The 23549-nt window shown below is 40.8% G+C and overlaps 1 protein-coding gene across 1 annotated transcript in view; it reads right to left on the reverse strand.

Moving 5' to 3' along the window:
- LOC128701426 (location of vulva defective 1-like) overlaps positions 1-23549 on the reverse strand; it is a 384351-nt gene that overhangs the window by 236244 nt on the left and 124558 nt on the right. Inside the window, exons 16-19 of the mRNA XM_070100373.1 lie at positions 20343-20458; positions 5361-5505; positions 3343-3511; positions 2387-2466 (exon numbers count right to left, since the gene is read on the reverse strand). Coding sequence (XP_069956474.1) covers positions 2387-2466; positions 3343-3511; positions 5361-5505; positions 20343-20458 — 510 coding nt within the window. The remainder of the gene's footprint in view (positions 1-2386; positions 2467-3342; positions 3512-5360; positions 5506-20342; positions 20459-23549) is intronic.

Consider the following 23549-nt stretch of genomic DNA (forward strand, 5'->3'; position numbering starts at 1 on the left):
GCATAGTATAAGTGGCTTTGGCATGCTGCTCTTATCTGTATTTTTTTGTACCTCTGTATGTATGCTCAAATTGTTAATAAATAAATAAATAAATAAATTATTATTATTATTATTATTATTATTATTATTATTATTATTATTTTCTTATTATTATTATACACTTCCACATATCCAAAACGTTATTGGGACCTATAAATACTTTGTATATATTCCTAGACAATAGTAAATGGCCAAGGCAGGTGTAAATGTCCACCTGTCAGTGTGTTTGTGACAATCTGACTACAATTTCAGTACCTAATACTAGTGTCAGAACAAAGATTGGTTATGAATTGACAAGAACTACTATAAACTGTAATTATCAGAACATAAAAATTATATAAAATAATATGAAAAATAAAAAAAAAGTATGTCGGCAACACTTCTGCAAGCAGCAGGATGTTGCTGGTCACATGAGCATCCAGTGCCAACTTCTCGGCCTCATATCTGTAAATACTGACCCTAATTGTTTTTTTATCCTATAACACTTAGAAAAATGTGCTCTTTATTTTCATTAAAAAAAAAAAAAAAAGATTTTTTTATTTTTCAAAATATTCGGGGCACTGGGGTAGCGAACGTACATAAGATAAGATAAGATAAGATAAGATTTCGTTCGAATTTTTAACCCCGGAGGGTTAGCCACCCAGGATAACCCAAGAAAGTCAGTGCGTCATCGAGGACTGTCTAACTTATTTCCATTGGGGTCCTTAATCTTGTCCCCCAGGATGCGACCCACACCAGTCGACTAACACCCAGGTACCTATTTGCTGCTAGGTGAACAGGACAACAGGTGTAAGGAAACGTGTCGAATGTTTCCACCCGCCGGGAATCGAACCCGGGCCCTCCGTGTGTGAAGCGGGAGCTTTAGCCACCAGGCCACCGGGCCACCCCACCACCTATACGTTTGGACCGTTTACGGGTTAAACTGTCTAAATGCAGATCTACGTTTGCTCACGAAGCGCTCTGAATGTAGATCTGCATTTTTTTATTCTTTCTTATGGAGAAAATCAAGATCAGAGTGCTACGTGCGCACACGTAGATCTACGTTTGTACAGTTTAACCCGTAAATGGTTCAAACAGATCTACGTTCACATGTGTAGTGCTACAAAAGTAGATCTAAGTTTTTTTACGTATTTTCAAATACAGTGGACCCCCAGTTAACGATATTTTTTCATTCCAGAAGTATGTTCAGGTGCCAGTACTGACCGAATTTGTTCCCATAAGGAATATTGTGAAGTAGATTAGTCCATTTCAGACCCCCAAACATACACGTACAAACACACTTACATAAATACACTTACATAATTGGTCACATTTGGAGGTGATCGTTAAGCGGGGGTCCACTGTATAACAAAAAAAAGTAGATCAAAGTTTTTTACACATTTTCAGATGTAGAAAAACGAAAAGAAGATCTACTTTTTTTACATACTTTCAAATGTTGAAAAAACGTATATATACGTTTGGACCGTTTACGGGTTAAGGATCAGGGGTCTCGACCCTAAAAAGGTTAATATGTCAGGCAACTGTCCTTTTGCTGTTGTTTCTCTTCTTTGTCTCTTTTCACCACTAACACTTGGTTCTGGCTCTGCTGTTTCCCATGTTCATAGTTACACACCCTGGACCTGCTGTTTCCCATGTTCATGGTTACACACCCTGGACCTGCTGTTTCCCATGTTCATGGTTACACACCCTGGATCTGCTGTTTCCCATGTTCATAGTTACACACCCTGGACCTGCTGTTTCCCATGTTCATGGTTACACACCCTGGACCTGCTGTTTCTCATGTTCATGGTTACACACCCTGGACCTGCTGTTTCTCATGTTCATGGTTACACACCCTGGACCTGCTGTTTCCCATGTTCATGGTTACACACCCTGGACCTGCTGTTTCTCATGTTCATGGTTACACACCCTGGACCTGCTGTTTCCCATGTTCATGGTTACACACCCTGGACCTGCTGTTTCCCATGTTCATGGTTACACACCCTGGACCTGCTGTTTCTCATGTTCATGGTTACACACCCTGGACCTGCTGTTTCCCATGTTCATGGTTACACACCCTGGACCTGCTGTTTCCCATGTTCATGGTTACACACCCTGGACCTGCTGTTTCTCATGTTCATGGTTACACACCCTGGACCTGCTGTTTCTCATGTTCATGGTTACACACCCTGGATTAGCTATTTCCCATGCACATTATCATACACCCTGGATCACCTACTGCCTCACCACCATCAAGGCTATCCCCCCCCTTTTACCTATCTGTATAACGCATGAATGCATAAAATTAAAAAAATGTAGAGCACATGAAGGAATCAAGTATGAAGAACATGAAAATGTTATTACTCACCAAAGAAACATTGAAAGTGGTGTATATCACAGGTATGGACTTCAGAGCAGACTGCTGGATGGCATTAACACTCTGCATCGCTGCAAAACACACTTGCTAATTAGTTATTTAACTCAAAAGTATCAAAGGGTGTGTTACATCTGTTTTAGTGCAGAATCATTCTTCCATAGGTAGAATGACCCAAAGAAGAACGTTTTATAATACTCATGAGAACATCTATTTCTACTTGCCTGTAGTATCAAATAAGTTCAATAATACCAATGAAGAATATGTATATATTCCAAGTCTATATAATGAAACAGTAACTTTTAATATGAAAAGATAGTAACATAAAATCGTACTGCATTGTGCCCTATACATATATCGCATTAGGTTCGTATCAGCTGAATAACCTCAGCAGCAAATGCTCAACTGGCAAATCTAAGAGCAGCCCATTTTGGAGTATGCAGCACCACTATGGAGCCCGCACTTGTAAAAGTATGTTATGAAAGTATAGAAAGGGCAGACGTATGGAACAAGGCTAGTTCCAGAGCTAAAGGGTGAGCAATGGAATTGAATCTAATGACGGTGGAGGACTGAACCAGGAAAGAGATAACAACATACAAAATATTCAAAATACTTGACAGGGTAGACAGGGGCAGGCTGTTTGAGAGATACAAAACAGGAACCTAGGAGCACAGCTAAAAGTTAGACACAAATGAGCCACAAGGATACAGGGAAGTATTTTCTCAGGCTCAGAATGATGAGGAAGTGGGATGATCTTGATGAAGAGGTGGTTAAGGCAACTGCCAAACATTGTTTTAGGAACAGGTACAACAGAGCCCATGAGCCTTGGAGGAAGTGAATCTGACAAGTAGCAAGTTCAGAGGTAGGGGTGCATATAGGTGCACTGCATACAAGCATTTACAATTCCTGTTACATGGTTAATTATGCCCTACAGAAGCAAAACAACCAACCTGGTAAAGTTGTGTTGCCTCTCTCTCCTACTGTTATGGGAATATTCACAACAATCCTTTGATCTGGTGGGAGGTTCTTCACTGACAACTCTTCTACAGATCGAGAATGCAGAGAGAAGTCGACAATCTTGGTTCCTCTTGAGAGTTTACTGGCAGAATCTGGAAAACTCTAAAGAAGAAATTGCAAACAAAGGGTACACAGCCTGCAAAATCAATAATAATTCAACACTGATATTGGAATAATAATAAAAATATCTATCAAGTGTTTCAGATGACACATCCATAATCTGTACCAATACAGGGTTTTGAATTAATCTTAGTCTGCCTGAAATGCCTAGTGCTAGGTTGAATATTTAAGGCTCTGTTTCCAAACAGAATGAAGCACGTTTTGTTTATGTTGAGAGTGAGTTCTTTGGTTCATTCGTTGCATCTTTTTTAGGCCTAGCAATTTTTTTTTTTTTACAACAAGTCGGCCATCTCCCACCGAGGCAGGGTGACCCAAAAAAGAAACAAAATCCCCAAAAAGAAAATACTTTCATTATCATTCAACACTTTCACCACACTCACACATTATCACTGTTTTTGCAGAGGTGCTCAGAATACAACAGTTTAAAAGCATATATGTATAAAGATACACAATATATCCCTCCAAACTGCCAATATCCGAAACCCCTCCTTTAAAGTGCAGGCATTGTACTTCCCATTTCCAGGACTCAAGTCCGACTATATGAAAATAACCGGTTTCCCTGAATCCCTTCACTAAATATTACCCTGCTCACACTCCAACAGATCGTCAGGTCCCAAGTACCATTCGTCTCCATTCACTCCTATCTAACACGCTCACGCATGCTTGCTGGAAGTCCAAGCCCCTCACCCACAAAACCTCCTTTACCCCCTCTCTCCAACCCTTTCGAGGACGACCCCTACCCTGCCTTCCTTCCCCTATAGATTTATATGCTTTCCATGTCATTCTACTTTGATCCATTCTCTCTAAATGACCAAACCACCTCAACAATCCCTCTTCTGCCCTCTGACTAATACTTTTATTAACTCCACACCTTTTCCTAACTTCCACACTCCGAATTTTCTGCATAATATTTACACCACACATTGCTCTTAGACAGGACATCTCCACTGCCTCCAACCCTCTCCTTGCTGCTGCATTTACCACCCAAGCTTCACATCCATATAAGAGTGTTGGTACTACTATACTTTCATACATTCCCTTCTTTGCCTCCATAGATAACGTTTTTTGACTCCACATATACCTCAACACACCACTCACCTTTTTTCCCTCATCAATTCTATGATTAACCTCATCCTTCATAAATCCATCCGCCGACACGTCAACTCCCAAGTATCTGAAAACATTCACTTCTTCCATACTCCTCCTCCCCAATTTGATATCCAATTTTTCTTTATCTAAATCATTTGATACCCTCATCACCTTACTCTTTTCTATGTTCACTTTCAACTTTCTACCTTTACACACATTCCCGAACTCATCCACTAACCTTTGCAATTTTTCTTTAGAATCTTCCATAAGCACAGTATCATCAGCAAAAAGCAACTGTCAATTCCCATTTTGAATTTGATTCCCCATAACTTAATCCCACCCCTCTCCCGAACACCCTAGCATTTACTTCTTTTACAACCCCATCTATAAATATATTAAACAACCATGGTGACATTACACATCCCTGTCTAAGACCTACTTTTACCGGGAAGTATTCTCCCTCTCTTCTACACACCCTAACCTGAGCCTCACTATCCTCATAAAAACTCTTTACAGCATTTAGTAACTTACCACTAGCAATATTGTGCACTTAATAAATGATAGTGTAATCATATTTTTAGGCTTTTATATGCACTGGCAAGTGAAAAAAAAAGACTGATAGTGATACTGGCTTTACAGGGGTGGTTTGGAACCTAACCCGCTGTATTAGTAAGGTATGGTCATGGACTGGGCCACAGGGGCATTGACCCTCGGAACACCCTCCAGGTAAGCCTGTACTTACGTATGAGACAGCTGGCCACTCTTGAAGTACAACTCCCAAGGGAGTACTTCCTGTGCAGTTAGGACTTGGACAAAAATTCTCTGGTAGATTGACAGCTGCACCAGATGTGCCCACTGTCATACTGCTCACTGCTTGCCTTTTTAACCTGTTGAGCAAACACAAAGAAATTACTAAGGTCTGTTAAAAAATCATAACATTGTGCAGTATATTACAATTTAATAATGAAGACTTCATATGTGTGAATATGAGGAGATTCAGCCCAGTACATTTACAGGATCTTAATGGAGTCCTGCCAACAATAGTGAAGAAAAGACATTACAAACACTTTGTGACAGAGTGTCTTTGTGCAGAGTTTTATCAGTGTATGCATGCCTGCCTGCCTGCTTACCTGCCTGTCTCCTTCCCCACCTGCCTGTCTGCCTGCCTATCTCCTTCCCTACCTGCCTGTCTGCCGGCCTCTCTCCATCCCTATCTGCCTGTCTGCCGGCCTCTCTCCTTCCCTGTCTGCCTGTCTGCCTGCCTCTCCTTCCCTATCTGTCTGTCTGCCTGCCTCTCTCCTTCCTTACCTGCCTGTCTGCCTGCCTCTCCTTCCCTATCTGCCTGTCTGCCTGCTTCTCTCCTTCCTTACCTGCCTGCCTGCCTGCCTCTCTCCATCCCTACCTGCCTGTCTGCCTGCCTCTCTCCTTCCCTATCTGCCTGTCTGCCTGCCTCTCTCCTTCCCTATCTGCCTCTCTGCCTGCCTCTCTCCTTCCCTATCTGCCTCTCTGCCTGCCTCTCTCCTTCCTTACCTGCTTGCCTTCATGCCTGAGTGCCTGTACATGCCTGCCTGCCTGCCTCCCTTCCTCTCTCCTTCCCTGCCTGCCTGCCTCCTTTCCTCTCTTCTTCCCTGCCTGCCTGCCTCCCTTCCTATAGTAAGTAAGTAAGTTTATTCAGGTATACACAAATAGTTACATAGAATTATCATACAAACAGCATATGTGTAGAGAACCTAGGATAACCCAAAAAAGTCAGACAGAGTGACTTATTTCCCCTGGGGTCCTTTTACCTTATTATTATAATATAAAGGTTATAATATTTTCTTATTATTCTACAATGAAGATAACATCTTATTATCATACTAAAAAGACTATCTACTACACGAGAGTCATTAAGACTATCTACAATACGAGGGTCATTACTAGGAATAAGGTAAAATTTACACGTATGTTAGCTAAAAAATAGAAAATCATTCCCCTCCCTTTCTGTAGCTACATTCATCAGACACCTTTTGGCACTCTTCTTGAACTGGTTCATGCTATGACTGGCTTTGACATGTGCGGGTAGTCTGTTCCATTCCTTTATTGCTGTACAATAAAAGGTGTTTGAAGCCTGGCCACTGACTGTGGGTACTACAAAGTTGTGCTCTCTCCCCCTAGTACTATGATTGCTTTGGTTCCCAACCTTGACAAAATTGACAGCAAGATATTCTGGACACTGTTTGTGAGCAATTTTATAAACATGATTTAGCTTCAGTTGTTTTACTCTGTCTTCAACATTCAGCATATCCAACTGTTGTAATTCATCCTGGCCTACATGTTCTCTTGGTCCCAGCCCCAGGATGAATCTTACGATTTTGTTCTGGGTGATTTGCAGTCTATCTTTCAGTTTTTTTGTCAAGGCAGAGTACCATGAAGAGCAAGCGTAATCCATATGGCATTGTATAAGGGCTAGACATAGGGTCCTGCGAGCCTCAGTAGGTAGACACTATGCTTGTCTATACAGGAACTTCAGTCTGGCATTCGCTTTCTTTACTACACTGTTCCCTATCAATTCTCCTGACATGCATGGGTCAAAGGGGATTCCCAAATATTTTACTGATGAAACCAAAGTGATGGGCTCCCCATTACATTGAACATTAAAGTTATTTACCCTTCTCAGTTTATGTTTCGTGCCAAAGAGAATGGCTTCAGTTTTCCCTAGATGTAATGATAGTTTGTTGTCTACTAACCATTTGCTGCAGGACTCCAGTCCCAGTGTTAAAACATTAGCAATATCTTGTGGGTCTTTACCTGTCACTAACAGAGCACTGTCATCTGCATACAGTAGGAGTTTGCACTTGACACTGACAGGCACATCTCCTTCCCTGCCTTCCTGCCTCCCTTCCTCTCTCCTTCCCTGCCTGCCTGCCTCCCTTCCTCTCTCCTTCCCTGCCTGCCTGGTTGCTTGCCCTTTCTACCTGTCATTGCTTGCTCTGCTTTCCTTTGATTGTTCAAGCTGAAAAGGTTCGACAAACTTACGAGTGAGAAAGATTGGATTACAGTAGGATGTGCCTAGCATGAGCCAATAGGCCTACTGTAATGCTCCTCTAATGTAATTTAATGGGTGTGAGAAAGACCTCCCTAGCATGAGCAAGTAGGTCTACAATACTAATTTAGTTTTATGTTAATTAAGTATCAGTTTTCATGACTTTCCCCCCTGAGTTTTGAATAGAATAGTACAATAATACTACACATTGCAACACCCATATTCTTAAGTTGCAGTTCTTCAGCATCAGGAGACCAAGTCCACTACTTCAGAAGACACCTGGACATTTATGAAATATTCATTTCATAATTTAGAAGCTGTGGACATTTGGCATTATTGTGCACCCTCCTCCCCCAAATAATCCATTAATGAGAAGTTGTACTGTACTTCAGACTGTCTGGTAAGGGTTGAATATGGAAATATAAACACATATGCCGTATAATGTGATCCTTTATTGACTACGTTTCGCCCACACAGTGGGCTTTTTCAAGTCACAAACAGAACTACCTGGGTTGGAAGGAACGCGAGTATTTATAGTCAGGTTCAGAATGCTGAGGTCAGGTGGAGAATGCTGCATCTGATGATGTACCGAGTGGGGTTATAGAGTCTAAAATCTTGGGTAGCTTGGAAAGGAGATTGAATAAGTTTGTGAGCAGACCTTCTACAGTGTTCTTATGTGGGATAGCGATGAAGAAGTTTCTTGGCAAGTGGTTCAGCTATGTTGTAGAAGCCACTATTCTGGTTGAAGTTGTCGGATATAGAAATAAGTGATGATTCCAGGATTCTTCGGTATTGAGTGTTGTCTTCTGTGGAGATAAGTCTTGAGTTTCTGTAGTTTATCAAGTGGTTGTGTGAATTACGGTGTTGTACGCAGGCATTCCTTGTGTCGTCAGACCTGCTTGCGTATTGGTGTTCTGAAATACGTGTTTGGAGGTCCCTTGATGTTTCGCCCACATATAACTTGTTGCAGTCATTACAAGGGATTATGTATACCCCTGCAGAGGGTGGAAGCTTGTCCTGTCTATCACTGGTAATGTCCTTGATGGTCGTGGTTGTGGAGGTAGATACTTGAAATGAGGTATTGGAAAAGATGTTGGAAACGTGTTTGGCAATGGAGTTGGTGGGGAGGACTATGTATCTCTTCTCGGCAGTGTCTTCTCTGGGTGTGTTGAAGATGTTTAATGCCCGTCGTCTGCAGTCTCTGATGAAGTGACGAGGATAGTGGAGTTTAGAAAATACTTGTTCAATCATCGTGCATTCTTCTTCAAGAACAAGTATTTTCTAAACTCCACTATCCTCATCACTTCATCAGAGACTGCAGACGACGGGCATTAAACATCTTCAACACACCCAGAGAAGACACTGCCGAGAAGAGATACATAGTCCTCCCCACCAACTCCATTGCCAAACACGTTTCCAACATCTTTTCCAATACCTCATTTCAAGTATCTACCTCCACAACCACGACCATCAAGGACATTACCAGTGATAGACAGGACAAGCTTCCACCCTCTGCAGGGGTATACATAATCCCTTGTAATGACTGCAACAAATTATATGTGGGCGAAACATCAAGGGACCTCCAAACACGTATTTCAGAACACCAATACGCAAGCAGGTCTGACGACACAAGGAATGCCTGCGTACAACACCGTAATTCACACAACCACTTGATAAACTACAGAAACTCAAGACTTATCTCCACAGAAGACAACACTCAATACTGAAGAATCCTGGGGTCATCACTTATTTCTATATCCGACAACTTCAACCAGAATAGTGGCTTCTACAACATAGCTGAACCACTTGCCAAGAAACTTCTTCATTGCTATCCCACATAAGAACACTGTAGAAGGTCTGCTCACAAACTTATTCAATCTCCTTTCCAAGCTACCCAAGATTTTAGACTCTATAACCCCACTCGGTACATCATCAGATGCAGTATTCTCCACCTGACCTCAGCATTCTGAACCTGACTATAAATACTCGCGTTCCTTCCAACCCAGGTAGTTCTGTTTGTGACTTGAAAAAGCCCACTGTGTGGGCGAAACGTAGTCAATAAAGGATCACATTATACTGCATATGTGTTTATATTTCCATTGTGTCGGTATTTTATACCATTTATTTCCAAGGGTTGAATATACATTTTTTCAACCAGTCATATGAACACCATTTTATTCAATACTTATAATTTTTCTTAGTCATGTGCTTCCCTGGAAAAACAATCTTAATCACTAACATCAACCATTTTCTTGTTAACTACAACCACAAGTTCAGTGAACTATGTGCAGCCTGTTATATGTATGACAAACTGTCATTACAGATTATACAGGTCCACTTTACACAGCAGCTGTGTTCCACACCCTTAACATCTGTAGTAAGTTCAATCAGGCTGGTAACACTTAACTGCACATAAAAAAATTTTCAATACTGTGAGCCACACCAATCACATACAGCAAATGTACGTACATCACACTTTTTTTTTTAACATGTCGGCCGTCTCCCACCGTGGCAGGGTGACCCAAAAATAAAGAAAAACCCAAAAATGAAAGAAAAAACTTTCATCATCATTCAACACTTAAATCATCACTCACACAATTACTGTCTTTGCAGAGGCATTCAGATATGCCAGTTTAGATGTCCCTCCAAAATGCCAATATCCCAAACCCCTCCTTTATAGTGCAGGCATTGTACTTCCCATTTCCAGGACTCATGTCCAGCTAACCAGTTTCCCTGAATCCTTTCACAAAATATTAACCTGCTCATACTCCAACAGCTCATCAGGTCCCAAAAACCATTCATCTCCATTCACTCCTACCTAACACGCTCACACATGCTTGCTGAAAGTCCAAGCCCCTTGCCCACAAAACCTCCTTTACCCCCTCCCTCCAACCTTTTTGAGGACGACCCGTACCCCACCTTCCTTTCCCTAAAGATTTATATGTTCTCCAAGTCATTCTACTTTGTTCTACTTTCTCTAAACGACCAAACCACCTCAACAACCCCTCTTCAGCCCTGTGACTAATACTTTTAGTAACTCTACATCTCCTCTTAATTTCCTCACTACAAATTCTTTGCATAATATATACACCACACATTGCCCTTAGACACGACATCTCCACTGCCTCCAGCCACCTCCTCTCTGCAGCATTTACAACCCATGCTTCACACCCACATAAGAGTGTTGGTACCACTATACAGTTGACCCTCAACTAACGGTGGCATTAAGTAATGGCAATTTCATCTAACGGCGCTTTTTGCTGTATAAAAAAATGCCTTAACCAACAGCGAAAAACTTAACCAACGACGTTTGTCCAGAATGTGTTGATGTGCCCGGAGCCTGGCCCGAGCGGGCCCAGCCACTCCAAGAGTTAGTGTGCCATTGTTTACAAGCTGTTGCGGTCGGTTTCCACGTGTGCCTCCCATATATTTTGGATTATTCCACTATTTCTAGTGCTTGTAACTGCTAAATAAGCCACCATGGGTCCCAAGAAAGCTTCTAGTGCCAAGCCTGTGTTAAAAAGAGTGAGAATTACGATGGAAATGAAGAAGGAGATCATTGAAGTGCTTATGGCTGAGTTGGAAAGGCAATAAAACAAATCACATTCAACCATCAGTACTATCTTGGCGAACAGACAGGCAATCAAGGAAGCTGTTGTTTTGAAAGGTTCAAGTATGTTTTCAAAACGGAGACCACAAATAGTCAAGAGGTAGAGAGACTGTTATTGGTATGGATAAACGAAAAACAATTATCAGGTGATAGTGTTTCTCCGTCTATAATTTGTGAAAAGGCAACGAAGTTGCATGATGATCTCATTAAGAAAATGCCTCAAAATAGTGCTGCTGCTGATGAATTTAAGGCCAACAATGGTTGGTTTGAGAGATTTAAGATTCATAGTGGCATACACAGTGTTGTAAGGCATGGTCAGGCAGCTAGTTCAGACAAAAATGCAACTGAAAAATATGTGAAGGACTAAGGAATACATAGAGATTGAAAACCTAAAACCTGAACAAGTGTTTAATTGTGATGAAACAGGCCTGTTTTGGAAGAAAATGCCAAACAGGACCTACATTACTCAGGAGGAAAAGGCACTCCCAGGACATAAGCCTATGAAAGACAGGCTGACATTAATGTTGTGTAGTAATGCTAGTGGTGATTGCAAAGAGGAGCCTTTATTGGTGTATCACTCTGAAACTCCCAGAGTGTTCAGGAAAAACAATATCGTCAAGTGTAATTTGTGTGTGCTGTGGAGATCAAACAGTAAGGCATGGGTCACTAGGGTATTTTTCTTGGACTGGTTTTGTGGTGTGTTTGGCCCCACTGTGACAAAATATCTCCAATAAAAGAAATTGCCACTCAAGTGCCTCCTGGTAATGGACAATGCTCCTGCTCATCCTCACGGCTTGCAAGAGGAAATTGCAGGGGAGTTTGGTTTCATTAAGGTGAAGTTTTTGCCTCCTAATACAACTCCTCTCCTCCAGCCCATGGACCAGCAGGTCATTTCAAACTTCAAAAGACTCTACACAAAAGCATTCAAAAGTGCTTTGAAGTGACCTCAGACACTCAACTGACCCTAAGAGAGTTTTGAAAAGATCACTTCAATATCCTCAGTTGTGTAAACCTTATAGGTAAGGCTTGGGAGGGAGTGACTAAGAGGACCTTGAACTCTGCTTGGAGGAAACTGTGGCCAGAATGTGTAGAACAGAGGGATGTTGAAGGGTTTGGGCTAACCCTCAGGAGGCTATGCCAGTAGTGGAAGCTATTGTGTCACTGGGGAAGTCCTTGGGGTTGGAGGTTTGTGACGAGGATGTGGAAGAGTTGGTGCAGAATGATGAGGAAGAACCAACCACTGCAGATCTGCAAGAGCTTCAGGGACAACAGCAACAGATCACATCTCAGGAACGTTCTTCAGAACAGGATGAAGAGAGACGGAGGAAGATGACTTCATCAAGGATTAGGGAAATGTGTTCAATGTTTACAAAGGTGCAAGCACTGATCGAAGAATTTTACCCTGTCACCGAAGCTGCAAGCCGCATTGGCAACATGTACAATGACACTCGTGTCCCATTTTAGGGAAATCCTAAGGGCACATGAAAAAAAGAGCTATTTTGTGCAAAAGGGGTCCAGTGACTCAAGCTGGTCCTAGTGGCATTAAAAAACCAAGGAGGGAGGTAACCCCACCAAATGACTTGGTACCTGAAGTCCTTCTGGAAGGGGATTCTCCTAAGCAATACACAATCCTGAGTCTCCCCTGCTGCTAGCACATCACTCATCAACAACTCCACAATAAAGATATGTGGCATTTAATTATTGTTTATTTTGCATGTCCCATTCCTTTCCATACAAGGAAATGTATATTTCATGTAAAAAAAAAAAACATTTTCAGACTTTGGGGTGTCAGGAACGGATTAATTCTATTTCCATTATTTCTTATGGGGGAAATTAACTTGACCAAGGGCAAGCCCTCTGGAACGGATTAATGCCGTTGGTTGAGGGTCCACTGTATTCTCATACATTCCCTTCTTTGCCTCCATGGACTTTTTTGTCTCCACAGATACCTCAATGCACCACTCACCTTTTTTCCTTCGTCAATTCTATGGTTAACCTCATCCTTTATAAACCCATCTACTGACAAGTCAACTTCCAAATATCTGAACACATTCACCTTTTCCATACTCCCCACACCAACCATCTCACACTGAGGTTGGATGGCCAATAAAGAGAAAAAAATAGTCACCCTCATTTATTTAATCACTATCATGCCAGAAGTTCATATAACCCTCTGAAGTGCAACATCCTGACTCCTCCTTTAGGATTACCAGTAGAAATTGGACATCGCATAATAGCAAACTTACATAAAGTGAACCAGCATAAAGCTAGAGAAACTTGTGCTCTCATCTATGAATTCTGTTATCAAGAATTCTTTAATCTTTGTCTTTAAATGCTATACCTTGTTTAATGTTTCTAATGAGGGCCTCACCTGCAATTTTGTTGTGTTGTTTACTAACACAAATTTGGAATTGGTGATATGAACAAATGCTTTTGCAAAATTAAATTTTGCAACACTTAATCTAAATTCTAAACACAAACTTTCCTGACTTGTTATACCATGTTCTCACGTATGTTAATTACTAACAATTTTTTTATTCCTTTATGAATGTGCTCTCATTATAACTGCTATAATTGCAATGCATCATTCATGAATACATGTATTTTTACTGTACCGTCCATACAGGACACCACAGCAATATGTCCGCACAGGACAGAAGAATGATGATGAGCAACAGCCCCCACCTGGGGAGCCAAAACCAGGTCACCATCTGGAAAAGACCCGGGCTGGCACAAGACCTGCAAACCTGCTACAGGTACATACAGGACACTGCTCACCAACAAACTTCTTTGATATTGTTTTCCTATTTCAGGTCACGATAAATATTTTTCTAAAAATTAAAGTCATAATTCATGTTAGCATTATGGCATCTTTCTCAAAAATGTTGTTTTAAGATATATCAATGAGCAAAATAAATTAAATGGAAAATAATAATTTTTTTTTTTTTTAACAAGTCAGCCGTCTCCCACCGAGGCAGGGTGACCCAAAAAGAAAGAAAATCCCCAAAAAGGAAATACTTTCATCATCATTCAACACATTCACCTTACTCATACATAATCACTGTTTTTGCAGAGGTGCTCAGAATATAACAGTCAAGAAGCATATACGTATAAAAATACACAGCATATCCCTCTAAACTGCCAATATCCCAAACCCCTCCTTTAAAGTGCAGGCATTGTACTTCCCATTTCCAGGACTCAAGTCCGGCTATATAAAAATAACCGGTTTCCCTGAATCCCTTCACTAAATATTACCCTGCTCACACTCCAACAGCTTGTCAGGTCCCAAATACCATTTGTCTCCATTCACTCCTAACACGCTAATGCACGTTTGCTGGACGTCCAAGCCCCTTGCCCACACACCCTCTTTCACCCCCTCCCTCCAACGCCTTCCTTCCTCTACAGATTTATACACTCTCCATGTCATTCTACTTTGATCCATTCTCTCTAAATGACAAAACCACCTCACAAACCCCTCTTCTGCCCTCTGACTAATGCTTTTATTAACTCCACACCTTCTAATTTCCACACTCTGAATTTTCTGCATAATATTTACACCACACATTGCCCTTGGACAGGACATCTCCACTGCCTCCAACCGTCTCCTCGCTGCAGCATTTACAACCCAAGCTTCACACCCATATAAGAGTGTTGGTACCACTATACTTTCATACATTCCCTTCTTTGCCTCCATGGATAATGTGTTATGTCTCCACATATGCCTTAACGCACCACTCACCTTTTTTCCCTCATCAATTCTATGATTAACCTCATCCTTCATAAATCCTTCGACTGACATGTCAACTCCCAAATATCTAAAAACATTCACTTCTTCCATACTCCTCCTCTCCAATTTGATGTGCAATTTTTCTTTATCTAAATCATTTGATACCCTCATCACCTTACTCTTTTCTATGTTCACTTTCAACTTTCTACCTTTACACACTCTCCCAAACTCGTCCACTAACCTTTGCAATTTTTCTTTAGAATCTCCCATAAGCACAGTATCATCAGCAAAAAGTATTTGTGTCAATTCCCATTTTGTATTAGATTCCCCATAATTTAATCCTACCCTTCTCCTGAGCACCCTAGCATTTACTTCTTTTATAACCCCATCTATAAATATATTAAACAACCATGGTGACATTACACATCCCTGTCTAAGACCTACTTTTACCGGGAAATAGTCTCCCTCTCTTCTACGCACCCTAACCTGAGCCTCACTATCCTCATAAAAACTCTTTACAGCATTAGGTGACTTATTACCTATTCCATATACTTGCAACATCTGCCACATTTCTCCCCTATCCACTCTATCATATGCCTTTTCTAAATCCATAAATGCAATGAAAACTTCTCAACCTTTATCTAAATACTGTTCACATATATGCTTCAATGTAAACACTTGATCTACACATCCCCTACCCATTCTAAAACCTCCTTGCTCATCCGCAATCCTACATTCTGTCTTACATCTAATTCTTTCAATAATAACCCTACCGTACACTTTTCCTTGTATACTCAGTAAACTAATTCCTCTATAATTTTTACAATTTCCTTTGTCCCCCTTCCCTTTATATAAAGGAACTAGGCATGCTCTCTGCCAATCCCTAGGTACCTTCCACTCTTTCATACATTTATTAAACAAAAATACCAACCACTCTAACACTATATCCCCCCTGTTTTTAACATTTCTGTCATGATCCTGTCAGTTCCAGCTGCTTTACCCCCTTTCATTCTACGTAATGCCTCATGCACCTCCCCCACACTCACATCTTGCTCTTCTTCACTCCTAAAAGATGGTATACCTCCCTGGCCAATGCATGAAATTACCACCTCCCTTTCTTCGTCGACATTTAAAAGTTCCTCAAAATACGTATTCCCGCCATCTACCCAATACCTCCATCTCTCCATCTACTAACTCCCCTACTCTATTTTTGACTGACAAATCCATTCGTTCCCTAGACTTTCTTAACTGTTTAACTCACTCCAAAATTTTTTCTTATTTTCATTAAAATTTCTCGACAGTGCCTCTTCCACTCTATCACCTGCTCTCCTTTTGCACTCTCTCACCACTTTCTTCACCTTTCTTTTACTCTCCTGTGGCATGCAAAGAGTATGTACTTTATTCGGAGCATGTACACACCCTCATTGAAAGGCTATCTCCCCCAACCAGCGAACCAGGTGCTAAAGGTTGACGATGGGGCCCCATCGTTTGATCAGTACCCAGGTTCCAGCCAATGAGAAGATGGTTTTGGCAATCGCAGAGGTATTGTGGGTACCACACACCTGTCTGCCCTTGTCATTCCCATTCTATAGCTGGTTGAAGCATGGTCTGCTCTCTAGTGGCTTCTCTTCTGCCTTGCTTACTGTGGAGTGCACTAATACCTATTGTTGTACATAGTGTATATAGTGTACATAATTCTGTTCGTGCTTGGTGATGGATAATATAAGTCAAAAGTTTTTCTGCTGTATTTATTTTGCTCCCTTTACACCCAGGATAACAGGCCTTTGGATTCCTGGGATGTAATATTTCCATATACTCTGCTCTTCTTATAACACTTCTGCTTTGTAAAAACCTCTCATGAGCTACCTTTTTCTCTTTTATCACATTCTTTACTTCATCATTCCACCAGTCACTCCTCTTTCCTCCTGCACCCACCCTCCTATAACCACAAACTTCTGCCCCACATTCTAATATTGCATGTTTAAAACTATTCCAGAAAGAGATGATTGCTGATGTTATGAATGAGAAGAAGTTGGATGTCCTGGCCACAAGCGAAACAAAGCTGAAGGGGGTAGGCGAGTTTTAGTGCGGAGAAATAAATGGGATTAAGTCAGGAGTATCTGAGAGAGTTAGAGCTAAGGAATGGGTAGCAATAATGTTGAAGGACCAGTTATGGAAGGAGAAGAGAGAGTATAAATGTGTAAATTCAAGGATTATGTGGATTAAAATAAGGGTCGGATGTGAAAAGTGGGTCATAACAAGCGTGTATGCACCTGAAGAAGAGAGGAGTATAGAGGAGAGAGAGAGAGAGAGAGATTTTGGGAAATGTTAAGTGAATGCATAGGAACCTTTGAACCAAGTGAGAGAGAAATTGTGGTAGGGGACCTAAATGCTTAAGTAGGAGAAATATTTAGAGAAGGTGTGGTAGGCAAGTTTGGGGTGCCAGGTGTAAATGATAATGGGAGCCCTTTGATTGAATTTTGTATAGAAAGGGGTTTAGTTATAGATAATACGTATTTTAAGAAAAAGAGGAAAAATAAGTACAAGATATGATGTAGGGCATAATGACAGTATAGTTTGTTGGATTATGTATTGGTAGATAAAAGACTGCTGAGTAGACTTCAGGATGTACATGTTTATAGGGGGGCCACAGATATATCAGATCACTTTCTAGTTGTAGCTACAGTGAAGGTAAAAGGTAGAGGAGATACAAGGAAAATAGAAGCAGCAAGTAAGAGAGAAGTGAAGGTGTATAAACTAAAAGAGGAGGCAGTTAGGGTAAGATATAAACAACTACTGGAGGATAGATGAGCAAGTGAGAGTATAGGCAATGGGATCGAAGATGTATAGGGTAGGTTTAAGAATGTAGTGTTAGAGTGTTCAGCAGAAGTTTGTGGATACAGGAAATTGGGTGCTGGAGGGAAGAAGAGCGATTGGTGGAATGATGATGTAAAGAGAGCAGTAGGGGAGAAAAAAGTTAGCGTATGAGAGGTTTTTACAAAGTAGAAGTGATGCAAGGAGGAAAGAGTATATGGAGAGAAAAAGAGAGGTTAAGAGAGTGTTGAAGCAATGTAAAAAGAGAGCAAATGAGAGTGAGTGAGATGTTATCAACAAATTTTGTTGAAAATAAGAAAAAGTTTTGGAGTGACATTAATAAGGTGAGAAAGCCTAGGGAACAAATGGATTTGACAGTTAAAAACAGGAGAGGAGAGTTATTAAATGGAGAGTTAGAGGTATCAGGAAGATGGAGGGAATATTTTGAGGAATTGTTAAATGTTGATGAAGATAGGGAAGCTGTGATTTCGTGTATAGGGCAAGGAGGAATAACATCTTGTAGGAGTGAGGAAGAGCCAGTTGTGAGTGTGGGGGAAGTTCGTGAGGCAGTGGGTAGAATGAAAGGGGGTAAGGCAGCTGGGATTGATGGGATAAAGATAGAAATGTTAAAAGCAGGTGGGGATATACTTTTGGAGTGGTTGGTGCTATTATTTAATAAATGTATGGAAGAGGGTAAGGTACCTAGGGATTGGCAGAGAGCATGCATAGTTCCTTTGTATAAAGGCAAAGGGGATAAAAGAGAGTGCAAAAATTATAGGGGAATAAGTCTGTTGAGTATACCTGGTAAAGTGTATGGTAGAGTTATTATTGAAAGAATTAAGACTAAGATGGAGAATAGGATAGCACATGAACAAGGAGGCTTTAGGAAAGGTAGGGGGTGTGTAGACCAAGTGTTTACAGTGAAACATATAGGTGAACAGTATTTAGGTAAGGGTAAAGAGGGTTTTGTGGCATTTATGGATTTAGAAAAGGCATATGACAGGGTGGATTGGGGGGTAATGTGGCAGATGTTGCAGGTGTATGGTATAGGAGGTAGATTACTGAAAGCAGTGAAGAGTTTTTACGATGATAGTGAGGCTCAGGTGAGAGTATGTAGGAGAGAGGGAGATTATTTCCCAGTAAAAGTAGGCCTTAGACAAGGATGTGTGATGTCACCGTGGTTGTTCAATATATTTATAGATGGAGTTGTAAGAGAAGTGAATATGAGGGTCTTGGCAAGGGGTGTGGAGTTAAAAGATAAAGAATCAAACATAAAGTGGAAGTTGTCACAGTTGCTCTTTGCTGATGACACTGTGCTTTTGGGAGATTCTGAAGAAAAGCTGCAGAGGTTGGTAGATGAATTTGGTAGAGTATGTAAGAGAAGAAAATTAAAAGTGAATATAGGAAAGAGTAAGGTGATGAGGATAACAAAAAGATTAGGTGACGAAAGATTGGATATCAGACTGGAGGGAGAGAGTATGGAGGGGAATGTATTCAGATATTTGGGAGTGGACGTGTCAGCAGATGGGTCTATGAAAGATGAGGTGAATCATAGAATTGATGAGGGGAAAAGGGTGAGTGGTGCACTTAGGAGTCTGTGGAGGCAAAGAACTTTGTCCTTGGAGGCAAAGAGGGGAATGTATGAGAGTATAGTTGTACCCACACTTTTGCATGGGTGTGAAGCATGGGTGATGAATGTTGCAATGAGGAGAAGGCTAGAGGCAGTGGAGATGTCATGTCTGAGGGCAATGTGTGGTGTGAATATAATGCAGAGAATTCATAGTTTGGAAATTAGGAGAAGGTGTGGGATTACCTAAACTATTATCCAGAGGGATGATGAGGGGCTGTTGAGGTGGTTTGGACATGTAGAGACAATGGAACAAAACAGAATGACTTCGAGAGTGTATAAATCTGTAGTGGAAGGAAGGCGGGGTAGGGGTCGGCCTAGAAAGGGTTGGAGGGAGGGGGTAAAGGAGGTTTTGTGTGCAAGGGGCTTGGACTTCCAGCAAGCGTGCATGAGTGTATTTGATAGGAGTGAATGGAGACAAATGGTGTTTAATACTTGACGTGCTGTTGGAGTGTGAGCAAAGTAACATTTATGAAGGGGTTCAGGGAAACCGGCAGGCCGGACTTGAGTCCTGGAGATGGGAAGTACTACAGTGTCTGCACTCTGAAGGAGGGGTGTTAATGTTGCAGTTTAAAAACTGTAGTGTAAAGCACCCTTCTGGCAAGACAGTGATGAGAGAATGATGATGAAAGTTTTTCTTTTTTGGGCCACCCTGCCTTGGTGGGAATCGGCCGATGTGTTAATAAAAAAATAAAATATTAAAACAAAAAAATTATTTAAAAAACAAAATTAAATCTGTGCATATTTGGGCTTAAGCTTGCCTGAAGTAAGCTGCATAACCATGGGCTTAGTGCATGCACAACCAAATGTTACCCATCTCTGTACAAACCTTGTATTATGTGGAAATAAATCCTTGACAATAATGAGTTACTCACTTAAGCAGGAATTCTTTAGGAAAAATTAAAGAAATTTATGACTTACATTCCCATTTTTATGTTAACACCATTAGGAGTGCTCATGGTATTGCTTTCCCCAACTACGTAGGCTTTCATCATCTTCACCTGCACATCGGTCAGCACTTTATCTGAGCCTGGGACCTACAACACAAGCCTTTGAGTGAGAATGATGCACAATTTGTTACCTACAATATATAGAAGAATAATGACATTGTTAAAAATGATGCAGATGCTGTAAATGTTTTATACATAACTAAATTTCAATTATTTCTTTCATACAGAGTATACTACCAATAATTGTATATTTGTAAAGATAAAGATAAGATAAAAGATAAAGATTTTATCTCTTAGCAAAGGTTACAATGTGTAATTACAATCTTGATTTGTTAAGTACAAAGAAAGCCATTATCATGCCAGGTCATTTCGGGCAGACTAATCCTAATACTTAAAAACTACTTAAGTCTAGACAGGATACAAATGGTTATCTTCTTAATTATTCATTATTTTATCTTAATACTAATGCGAGGTAATCAAAGTTGAAGGTTTATAAGATAATCTTGATGTTGCACATGACAAATAACAATATTACAAATAATGGTTCAAACAGTACTATTATAAGTATGAGTAGATGTTTTAATAGACTAGAGGTCATATAATATTTGGGAGAGTTGCTTCAAACTGGTCAGATGTTCTGATTGGTTTGGTTAGTACTGTACTGAGAGATGAGATGATTTTTAAGCAGGTAGTAAATTCCAGATCTTCGGGCCCTTCATGTGCATTGCATTTTTGCATAGTGTGAGACTGACACGAGGGATGTCAAAGAGTGCATTCTGTTGTAGCTACCAAGAAGAAGTTTGATCGGAGGGTTTATATTGGAGTTTAATTAATGTTCTGTATATATAGTAGGTACAATAATATGAGTGTATGCTTTGTATATTTAGTAGGTTCAAGCTTTTGAAAAGTGGTGGGGTGTGCTGTCTAGCACGGGAGTTGATGACCATCCGCACAGCAGTTTTTGTTGGGTTATTAAAGGTTTAACCCTCTGAAAGTCCATGCTATAGTTCTACAGCTTTGAAACCAGGGTCCATGCAGTAGTACTACATCATGAGCTCAGCTCACTCAGACAAGCTGTGAGCAGTAAATTTGGGCCTAGACATGAGAGAATGCATCTGTGTGGTAAGTGTGCACCACATAAAACAACCCCTGCAGCACACAGTGCATAAAGAGAAAACACTGCGTCATTCTCCCAATGAAAAGCAGGGGTGCCACGAGTACACTAAGAGACAGCACAATAAGTGGCAGGGGCTCAAGACTGTTCACCTGCCTCCCAGCATAAATAAGGGGGATTACCAACAGACCCCTGGCTGTCTTCAAGAAGGCACTGAACAGCTACCTAAAGTTAGTACCTTACCAGACAGCCTGTGGTTCGTACGTCAGTTTGCCAGCAGTAACAGCCTGGTTGATCAGACCCTGCTGGTTGTATTAGCAGTTTCTTGGTCTCGTTTGATAGAATGGAAGATATGTTACAGAAAGGTGCATATACACTTACTATAACCCACTTTTCACATTCAACCTTCATTTTACTCCACATAATCCTTGAATTAATATATTTATACTCCCTCTTTTCCTGCCATAGTTTATCCTTCAACATTATTGCTACTCCTTCTTTAGCTCTAACTCTATTTGAAACCCCTGATCTAATCCCATTTACTTCTCTCCACTGAAACTCTCCCACCCCCTTCAGCTTTGTTTCACTTAAAGCCAGGTTATCCAGCTTCTTCTCATTCATAGCATCCACAATCATCTCTTTCTTATCATTTGCACAACATCCACACACATTCAGACATCCCACTTTGACAATTTTCTTCTTCTTTTTAGAAATCTGTACAGGAAAAGGGGTTACTAGCCCATTGTTCCCGGCATTTTAGTTGAGGTGGTTCGGACATGTGGAGAGAATGGAGCGAAACAGAATAACTTCAAGAGTGTATCAGTCTGTAGTGGAAGGAAGGCGGGGTAGGGGTTGGCCTAGGAAAGGTTGGAGGGAGGGGGTAAAGGAGGTTTTTTGTGCGAGGGGCTTGGACTTCCAGCAGGCATGCGTGAGCGTGTTTGATAGGAGTGAATGGAGACAAATGGTTTTTAATACTTGACATGCTGTTGGAGTGTGAGCAAAGTAACATTTATGAAGGGGTTCAGGGAAACCGGCAGGCCGGACTTGAGTCCTGGAGATGGGAAGTACAGTGCCTGCACTCTGAAGGAGGGGTGTTAATGTTGCAGTTTAAAAACTGTAGTGTAAAGCACCCTTCTGGCAAGACAGTGATGGAGTGAATGATGGTGAAAGTTTTTCTTTTTCGGGCCACCCTGCCTTGGTGGGAATCGGCCAGTGTGATAATAATAATAAAAAAAAAAAATTACAACACGCATGGCTTACGGAGGAAAGATTCTTAATCCACTTCCCCATGGATATAAAAGGAAAAGTAATAAGAACAAGAACTATTAAGATAAAATCAAAGAAAACTATTTACTTTGTTTTATACTTAATTCTAACTATAGATTCACTACAAATCTTATGATTACAAGCATTGATCCTGATACCAATCTCTTATTTAATGACTTAAATGAATCAAACAGTTACTGTAATTACTACACTGCAGAACAATCAAAGGCACTTCTCAGTGCCAACAACAACATAACTATCTTTAACTACAATATCAGATCTTTAAGCAAGCATTACGATGACCTCATAGCATTACTAAATTCCTTACATGCCAATATGTCCATCATTACACTAACTGAAACCTGGCTAAAGCCTGATAGTACAGATGTCTATGCCATTCCTGGTTACACAGCCATACACAACTGTAGGCCAGACCAACAAGGGGGTGGCACAGCCATATACTACTCAGACCAACTAGAATGTATCACTAATACTTGCACAAGGGATGAACATGGGGAATATATAATAGCCAAATTCAAATCCAAATACCTACAAAAACCTCTCACATTGATAAACATCTACAGAGTTCCACAGTCAAACATTAGCCAATTTAGTCAAAACCTAGGAAGTATGATAACTGATGCATGCATGAACAAAGATCACTTACTACTCTCAGGTGACTTCAATATAAATCTCCTGCAAGACCAGGACCCACACGTTACTGAATTCACAAACACAATGAGTAACTGTATGTTGCTACCAACAGTAACAAAACCTACAAGAGTTACAGAGACTAGT

This window comes from Cherax quadricarinatus, chromosome 72 (assembly GCF_038502225.1).
Source record: "Cherax quadricarinatus isolate ZL_2023a chromosome 72, ASM3850222v1, whole genome shotgun sequence".
In the NCBI taxonomy this organism is placed as follows: domain Eukaryota; kingdom Metazoa; phylum Arthropoda; class Malacostraca; order Decapoda; family Parastacidae; genus Cherax; species Cherax quadricarinatus.